This window comes from Silurus aristotelis (assembly GCF_946808225.1).
Source record: "Silurus aristotelis genome assembly, chromosome: 29".
NCBI lineage: Eukaryota > Metazoa > Chordata > Actinopteri > Siluriformes > Siluridae > Silurus > Silurus aristotelis.
Genome location: NC_139602.1, coordinates 2988601 through 2997712, shown reverse-complemented (window position 1 = coordinate 2997712; position 9112 = coordinate 2988601). Strand labels below are relative to the sequence as shown.

Genomic DNA, 9112 nt, shown 5'->3' with positions numbered 1-9112 from the left:
GCCCGGCAAAACCTGGCCACCATCTTTGCGAACCGGACAAACTCTTCCCGAGGCAGGAGACCCAGGGTCAACAAAGAGGAGGAGGTAGGAGGGTGGATCCAAACCTCACCGAAAACTCCTCCTTAACCCCAGTTTTTATTTGAATCATCCATTTTATTTTTTTTTAACCCACCCCCTGCCTCACCACCATTCTTTTCTTTACCCAATATGGACTCACCAATTACCTGGAGGACGAATTTTTTTTTTGTCTCCTTGCACGTGTTAACCGATCCTGATGCACCAAAGGAGAAATGGACGTTTAAATCGACTAAACATTTTCACGTATGTGGAAAAGCTGCATGAAAAAATGGGATTGGTGTGTCTTTTTAACGCTTTAGCGATCGGTTGCCACGTTGTGTTTTTTCCTCCTTTTGCACCCGCTGTGGATCGGATCGTCTCGCGATTTCAGTTCCTTCCTCACGCGTTTAAACGTCCGACTCCTAAACCATTTTACGTGTCGCATCTTATTCGTTCAAATCGTCAAAGCTTGAAATACCTGCATGTTTTTATGTTTTGTATTTTTTTTTTTTTTATGTTTTCCATTAATATCCATGTCCCATAAATGTCCTGAAACGTTGCTTTTTTTGTTTGTTTGTTTTTTTATATGCAAGTAGGATATTATCAGACGAGGCATTATTAGTGCTCATAAAGTGTGTATGTGGAATTCGCAGGAGTACTTGACACGGCTGAGGCAGATCCGACTGCAGAATTTTAACGAGCGGCAGCAGATCAAAGCACGTCTCAGAGGAGAGAAGGTAAACGCGTACACGTTAGCGGAAAGTTTCCAACGGGAATTAACGGGAATAAAGTGGGAATTTACAACATTTGCAGGTGAGCCTCCAACAGGGAACTTAAAATATAGTTGAAAAAAAAAATTTGCAGGGTTACTGAGGCCACGCCCCCTACATACAACACACATGATTTTAATTATTCATGTAAATTACATAAATATTAGATCAACTTAAAAAAACAAATTCTAATTTGTTTCAATTTGCATGCATGTCCTCTTATGACCAAATAATATTTGTATATTTATGTTTGTATTTAATTATATATGATTTTATATGAATTTATGAAAATCCCTTTCAGGAGATTTTCCGCCCTTCTGCAACCGTAGACGTTGAAATGTTCACTCTTGTGTTCACGTTTTTTTTTTTCTTTCAGCATGACAGCGATTGTTCCGATAGTCAAGAGTCGTGCGAAGAGATGGAGCTCAGGAGGAAGAAAATCGAAGCTCTGAAGGTCACGGAGTTCTTTTACTGTTTTGCATGTAATTATATCGATTTTTGACAGCAGCGTTTCTCGAAGTGACTCCTCTGTGTGTGTGTGTGTGTGTGTGTGTGTGTGTGTGTGTGTGTGTGTGTTTATTCGGTGCAGGCGCAGTCCAAGGCTCGAGCAGCTGTCCTGAAAGAGCAGCTCGAGAAGAAGCGCAGGGAGGCTTACGAGAAAGAAAAGAAAGCATGGGAAGACCAAGTGTGTACAGTCTCTTAATCATGTTTCTGTTTTATTCCTTTAACGCTCCTGTCGCTCTCCATCAGGAGCTTCGTGGACTCCCGGGTGTCGTTTTTCAAAACTTTTGAACGTGATCTAATCTCGAACAGCTCTTCGCTCGAGGAGTAAAGGTCGACATCGGAGCGCCGAAAGGAGCCGCGCCTCCTCAAACCGACCAGGCCCCTCAGGACGCCGTCTCTAAAGGCGTACCTTCTTCCAAACCCGGTGCTCCAGCCATCTCCATGACCGCAGCACTGAAGGATGTGGGCGTGGTCAGTGCGTCTGGACAGACTTCCCAAATGAAAGAAGATCCCCCAAAACCTGAACCGTCAGAAGTTCAGGTAGGTAACATGAATCTCAAGGTGTATCCAGTTTCATCAAATGCTTAACCGCCGCATTGCTTTGCGTGAAATATTGTTTGCAGAGCGAGAGAAAGGAGATTCTGCGCAGACTCAATCAGAATTTGAAAGCTAACCCTTCTAAAAAAGAGGACGAGCAAAAGACCGGACCTGCCGCCGAACCTGGCTCCGCCTCTCAGCCGTCAGAACCCGACCCAATCCCAGACGAAAGACCACAACCCCCCCGGGGGGATCGACGCAGATGGGAGGCTGGAGATCCTCCTGTACTCTCGGTAGCCCAGCACACTCTTGAGGACACGTGTAGCACTATGGCAGGTACGAACACGTGAGAAGGCCACCAACGTGAATACCTGTGGATATTATAAAAGCTTGAATTTATTTATTTATTTATTTATTTTACACAATCAGTGTCTCAGAATGCATCCTCGGAGGCAAGTCCGCTCTTCGGTGGCGACAGGAAGAAGTGGCAGCCTGGTGATGTTTCTCTTGTCGTGGCTCAGCAGATTCTGGAGGACACCAGTATCAGTACAGCAGGTGAGTTTCTATCTGTCCGTGCACTGGTATGCAGACTGGACCTCTTTATAGGGGAAGTGGTAGTTTAAAGGTTAATGCTCTGGGTTACTGATCGGAAGGTCAAGCCCCCCGGTATCACCAAGCTGTGACTCTTGGGCTCTTGAGCAAGGCCCTTGTTTCATCATGGCAGCCGCTGACCCGAGTTTAGTTCAATTTGCACTTTTAACAATGGACATTGTCTCTAAAGTTTGTCCCTATATACATGAACCTCATTGCTATAAGCATTTATAACATTTAGCACGTTTTGGCCGACCTGAGACAACCTGAAGAACTAGTATAGATCCAGATGTTGTTCTATATCCCTAATGCACCATTACATTTATGGGAGTTTTTGGCAGACGCCCCTATCCAGAGAGACTTCTATCTCATCTATACAGTAGCTATGAGGTTAAGAGCCTTGCTCAGAGGCCCAGGAGTGGCAGCTTGGTCTGAACTTCGGATCCAAAGTCCAATGCCTTAACCATTAAGCTACCACCTTCTCATTTCCCGCCAACAGCACAGGAAAAGCTGCTTTCCTCATTATGCATATTATCACGTTTGAATACTTGATTTCGATTGGCTGATGATGTTTGTATGTAAAAATTACACACATTATAATTTTTGCAGATGATTCCAAGCACAAGATGGAATTAATAAGAGAATATTTTGTGTGTGTGTGTGTGTGTGTGTGTGTGTGTGTGTGTGTGTGTGTGTGTGTGTGTGTGTGTGTGTGTGTGTGTGTGTGTGTGTGTGTGTGTGTGTGTGTGTGTGTGTGTGTTGGGGACATTTCCATTCAATGGCATTCTAGACCGGTTTGTGTGCAGTGTATCTATGAAGTGTTTGTGTGTGTGTGTGTGTGTGTTCCATTAGAGCTGCATCTGGTCTCCAAAGCTACTGTGTCGCAACCAGTTTTTTAAACAAAACAAAAGCCAGAGCAGGAATACAATTCTTGTGTTTGCTGTATTTGCTGACCAGCACTTCATATCATACTGCTTTTTTGCAATTGTATTCTTACAATCTTGTGTTTTGTGTTTATAATCTGTGCAATTTGGGTTTTTATTGTGTGCTGCAGAACAAACATCAGGTGAGGTCATTGCTATGGAGGCCTGGCATGGGGAGGGATTAAGGAAAGTATGGGGGAAGACCCCAGTTTCCGAGGTTCTAAAAGTTCTTGAGGAGGCTGAAATTCAGCCGCTCACTCAGTGCCTGGATAACAGCAGCATTTGTGACAACACATACACTGGTGTGTATTTAATTTTCTACCATACAACAATATACATGTAGTAGAAATGAAGTCATTTGAGATTTCTGTTTCCCCCCACTCCAGAAAGCCTTACACCTACACTGGGGCCTTCAGATGAGCCTGATGAAGTAACACTGGAGCCTCAGCCAAGCCAAGATCAGAAGGAGCAAGCCATCATCAGCCAGGCCCAGAAATCTGCTATTAGCCCAGATCTGGATCAACAGGCCGTCACTGACCGGGTCCAAGAACAGCAAGCTGTCGTCGTCCTGGATCAGGAACAAAAAGCTACCATTGGCCAGGATCAGGATCAGCACGTTCTTATTGAGCAGGACCAAGAACAGCAAGCTGCTGATATTTGTCTGGAACATGAGCAAGAATCAGAACATCCAAAGGCTCTGGCAGACACGGATGTGATCAACAGTCATGATTCGCCAGAGATGAGTCTCCCTAAGGAAAAAGAGGCTGAGGGTGAGGGTCTCGGGGTCTCAATTCAATAAAATCCAAAAATATGTTGACCAAATGTTCTAAGCATATCCACGTTTCCGCTCCTAGAAACGGACGAAGTGGAGTGTTTGGTTCTGGAAGAGGATCGTCCGCTGGCATCCAAACCTCCAGCTGAAGTGGTAACTGCATGGGGACAGAAGGTTCCCCAACCAGGGTGAGATCTCACGAATGACTTATATTGGGACAGTGTCAACAGTGTAAGTGCAGGGGATCCCCAAACTACCTCTTTACTTTCTCTGGCAATCTAAACAATGCCAGAGACATATTTTGAAAATATAATTTTAAATACGTTTTACCCCCATCATATCTGTATTTCATAGTAAAGGTTGTGTTTCAGACTAAAAGTTCCCTTAGTTAATAATGGGGGTCAAGGCACCGATTCGCACCGATAGTTTTTCCGGCTTCCGGTCCACCGTCGTTACGAGAGCGGCCTCTAGAGGCGAATCACTGACGCCGCGTGCCGTTTGTTTTTACACGAGAGACTGCATGCCGCACGGAAAGCAGTATATTATATTGATTAATTATAAAACTATATTTATTGATAAATATATTAATATTTAAATCCTTTAGCACATTTTTATGATTCGGTACAGGTTTTTCCATTTGAAGTTCAGTACTATTTTACATAGTGTTAGTTTCTAAAAAAAAAAAAATTATAATAAAATAATCATCAGCATGTACGATCCAACCCAGCTGTCGGTATCGTTACAATTTATATGGCCCTCAAAGAAAAAAAGTTTGTGGACCCCTGGTGTAAGGATGCCTGATCAATGGCTTTACCCAAAATATGCAAATAACACTTTCGCCATTTCAGGCCTGTAGAGGGCAGCAAACCACTACCCGAGAAGCCGAGTGATGAGAAACCGATATGTTCAGAGGATGAACAGCAAGTTGCGATTACAGGTGTCATCATCTTATGACCGATATTTTCTCCATACAACATGCATCTCTAAAATCAGGCGATTGATAACAAGAAGTCTCTCTTTGTCAGTGCCTGGCGACGGCCCGGCGTTTGTGAAGTTGAGCTCCAGTCCAGCGCACAGACGCGCAGCGGCCCAGTCCTCGGTGGAAGACACGTCGTCCTCGGTGGCCTCCCGCTCACGTTCGGTGTCGCCTCAGCGCCGGCACGGCGACGCACTTTTAATCGGTCTCTCCACCGGCCTTTTTGATTCCAACAACCCTAAGGTTGGTTCCTTCAAGAAACCTTCGATGGTACTTCGGGTGCAATAAATTGGACACTTGCAAGATGTTCGTCAAAAATGTGCTGCAGTTCTCTCGAGGTAATGCTTAGGTCTTTTGATGCTTGACGTGTGCTCGTGTGTGTGTGTGCTGCCATTAGATGCTGAGGACCTGCTCGCTACCGGATCTCAGTAAGATCTTCAGCGGCGCTACAGAACCCAACGGTGTCTCCAGCCATGACAACCAGCTGGAGATCGAGGATCTGGAGGACAAAGAAGATGAGCAGTCCGACACAGAGTAGGAAATCTCGCGTATTTCGCACGTCATACCGCACGTTTAGATCCGTATGCGTCGATGCTCACGTGCGTTTCTTTTGTACTTTATCTCAGCGCATACGAGGACGAAGACCTGCGAGAACTCCGAGCCTCTATGGAGAGGCTGCTTCAACAGCAACGGAGCGACGACGAAGAGTTCGGTGCGTCCAACGGCAGTCCTCCAGACGAAGAGGCAGCTCCGGGGGAGAACGAGAACGATCCCGAAGAGGAGGACGGTAACGGGCAGGACGCGGAGGACGACGAAGAACCGAACAACGAGAGGAAGCTCAACGAAGAGTGGCAGTCAGGTAGGACGACGCACATTGCAGGGGTCTCACGCACTATTGCTAGCAAGTAATCCAGGCACGTTTCACACGCGTTTATTATCTGTGTGGACAGACGACAGCGAGCAGGAAGGAACGAGCGATTCGGAGCAGCAGGACAGCATATTCAACCGTCTGGAAGAGCTGCGGTTTCATTTGGAGCAGGCCATGGGCTTTGAGCAACTCCTCCAAGCCTATAACAAGATCAAGGTGCAAATTTAGCCATCAAACAAGCCGTAGCCGCCCATAGAAATTTCTGTTTTCGGTGAACTGAACCTAAAACCTATTAAAAGAAAATTCGTAAGTAATTTGTTACTGTACTTGAGTAGCTTAAGGTGTATGAAAGGTTTGTGTTTTTGTTTCCATGCAGACGATCATTGAAGACGAGGACACGAGCATCGCTGTCGGCTCGAACACCGTACAAAGCATTCTGGCACCTGAGCACCAGCACCTGTACCCTAAAATCCTGCACTTAGTGATGGCAGATGGAGCCTACGAAGAAGGTCTTCACTCAAAACCATACCTCAAGCTTTTATACACTTTATCAGGGGTCCCCAAACTTTTATTTTTATTTTTTTGAGTGCCACATAATTTCTCGGTCTGTAACAAAAAAATGGCATAAAACGGAGTGACTATCAGCATCATTTTTAGAGATTTTATTTATGATTATAAATGTATTTATTTGTAAATGCATTTATGTAGAGGTCGACCGATTTTTCTAGGCTGGATCGTACTTGTCGAAAACCAATTAATCAACAGAGTTTTTCAAATGTATACTGGATAAAAAAAACAAATATCACCTTATGTAAAATAGTACTAAACTTTATTACAAATCTAGAAAAACAATACTGAATCATGAAAATGTGCTAAATAAAATTATTGTATTCCTTAATAAATGTAAATTCTTCAAGTTATAAATATAATATATTTAGTCTGAAGTGTAAAAAAATATATAAATATAAATCAAACAGCATGTGGTGACGGTGATTCGCCTCTAGAGGCCGCTTTCGTAATGACAGCGGACCGGCACCCGGAAAAACTACCGGCATGGATTTTTGCCATTTTTTTTGCAGATAATATTCAAAATATGTCTCTGGCATTGTTTAGAATTCCTTTCCAATATGTGGTGGGGTTGGGAATTATAGTTTGGGGATGCCTGGACAATATGGAAAAAGTATTGAGACACGTGGTCAGTGGTCCAACTTGTACTTTTGTCCACATAGTGGCTTATGGACCTTTTTTTTTTTCAATCTGTTCTTCAATTCTCTCCGTAGATAACGACGAATGATGCGGCGATCTCAGGACAATCTGGCTTTGAAGTCTTCCCACGATGCTGCACGTGAAGCAGACGGAGTACACGTGCGCGAAGGACCGGACTCGGTCGCTTAGTCATGATTGGACTTGGCCACATCCAAGTGTAAATACGATCGAGATACCGTTCAACCAAAGCTCATTTGAGAGGAAGGGGGAGGGGGGGGGGGGTGTTTTATTTGACAGGTCACGTGAGTCAGTTACTCACCACAGTATTTACATGCAGTCAAAGCCATGAGTGGTCCAGCTCAAAGCTCACGTGGCCATTGTCTTTCCTGCATCAGGTATTCTCCACACACACACACACACACACACACACACGCACATATATGCACATATATGCACACTATTCATCCTCTTTTTCTACTTTTTTCTACTATAAACATCATTCCGGTTGTTTCCACGTTTCCTAAAGTTGCAGTTTACAGTCCAGGTTACACTGTTCCACTTTTCACACTTTCACACGCGTATCAAACTAACACGTCAAGCGTTAACGTGTGCATGCGTCAACCCCCCCGCCTTATGCTAATGCACTTGATGTATATGAATGATGTCTTCGTAGGAAATGACCGTCCCTAAAAGGTTGTACAGTAAATTATTCGAATATCAAAGCATAAAGATGTGGAAGAGAGAAAATGCATTTCGAGCGATAACGTTGTCTGACACGTTGTTCGTCTTTGTATTCAGAAATAAACGCTTAATTTTCAATTTTGTGTTTTCCACGTGCGTGTGTGCGCGCTCGTCTGTTTTTTTTTTCTCCAAAACCCTGAACTACAAACGTTCATAGCCAATTGCCTGACTTTCATTTCTCCGTTTATCTCCTTGCGATAAGCGAAAGCTCGTTAATTGGGTTCAAGCCATTAACATCAATCAGTTCAGCTTCGGTGACGAGTACGCAATAATTTCACGTAAAGATCACATAAACGTACAAATATTTCAAAAAGGGTGCCTGTATAATTTATCATTTTAAATATAAGTTGGCATTCGTAGCGAAATGCATCTTTTTTTTTTTTATATTTGTATTGTTAATTTGTTAATTGTTAATAAAGTTGTTTTTACATAATTATTTTTAGCGCTATTCTATTATTTCGAAAGTGACCAATAATTTCTCAAAAGCGTTCTCTCAGCACCGCTGCTGCTACGTGAACCTGACGTATCGCAACGCTACAGAGAACGAGCCAAGTCCTGAGAGTCACATAGCATACGGATTAACATGGCAGAGGTAGAGCTGTGACTTCCTGGAGACACAACAAGAAAAGGACGTCCGGTTTTATTGCATCTTTTTGTGCATTGTGTTGAATTATGTTATATATAATTATATTTCTCATTGCATCAGTAGCTGCTTCGTGTGTGTGTGTGTGTGTGTGTGTGTGTGTGTGTGTGTGTGTGTGTGTGTGTGTGTGTGTGTGTGTGTGTGTGTGTGTGTGTGTGTGTATGCACCCAAATTCAATCCATACAATCGTGTGAACATTCTTGTAACCGTCAGGTGAAGTATCATAAATGTGTGAGGTGTCCACATATTTTTGCCATTGTTTATTGGGTGTTTTTTTCTATACAGGCCAGTAGAGGGCAGTGCAAAACTTTAAAAGATTTTTACTTCATTACAGATGTTTTTTCGGATGTTTTTAAATGATCGATATTGATCAATTAAATTAGTAAGGAAGAAAATAGTAGACATTATATAGTATTAATACTAGTACTGGTACTAGGTAGCAGTCTGATACTGTGCTGATATGTTTAAAGGTGATACCACATGACATAAACCTGTGTATGTTGACATATTAATGACCAGAAAAT

At 43.3% G+C, this 9112-nt stretch overlaps 1 protein-coding gene across 5 annotated transcripts in view; it reads left to right on the top strand.

The window, feature by feature from the left end:
- The window catches only part of nek1 (NIMA-related kinase 1), a 24535-nt gene extending 16156 nt beyond the window's left edge, over positions 1-8379 (top strand). For 2 of the 5 annotated variants that reach the window (XM_083534950.1, XM_083534948.1), the window contains 17 exons: positions 1-84; positions 711-794; positions 1204-1281; positions 1417-1512; positions 1641-1871; positions 1955-2204; positions 2298-2423; positions 3514-3684; positions 3769-4152; positions 4237-4342; positions 5003-5091; positions 5180-5373; positions 5528-5664; positions 5757-5989; positions 6081-6214; positions 6375-6507; positions 7279-8379. The exon at positions 1-84 is cut by the window's left edge and continues 3 nt beyond it. In XM_083534950.1, the coding sequence (XP_083391076.1) occupies positions 1-84; positions 711-794; positions 1204-1281; positions 1417-1512; positions 1641-1871; positions 1955-2204; positions 2298-2423; positions 3514-3684; positions 3769-4152; positions 4237-4342; positions 5003-5091; positions 5180-5373; positions 5528-5664; positions 5757-5989; positions 6081-6214; positions 6375-6507; positions 7279-7292 (2544 nt within the window). In that variant the 3' untranslated portion in view covers positions 7293-8379. The remainder of the gene's footprint in view (positions 85-710; positions 795-1203; positions 1282-1416; positions 1513-1640; positions 1872-1954; positions 2205-2297; positions 2424-3513; positions 3685-3768; positions 4153-4236; positions 4343-5002; positions 5092-5179; positions 5374-5527; positions 5665-5756; positions 5990-6080; positions 6215-6374; positions 6508-7278) is intronic. The other 3 variants (XM_083534952.1, XM_083534951.1, XM_083534949.1) reach the window with 2 other exon arrangements.
- Positions 8380-9112: the final 733 nt, after the last annotated feature.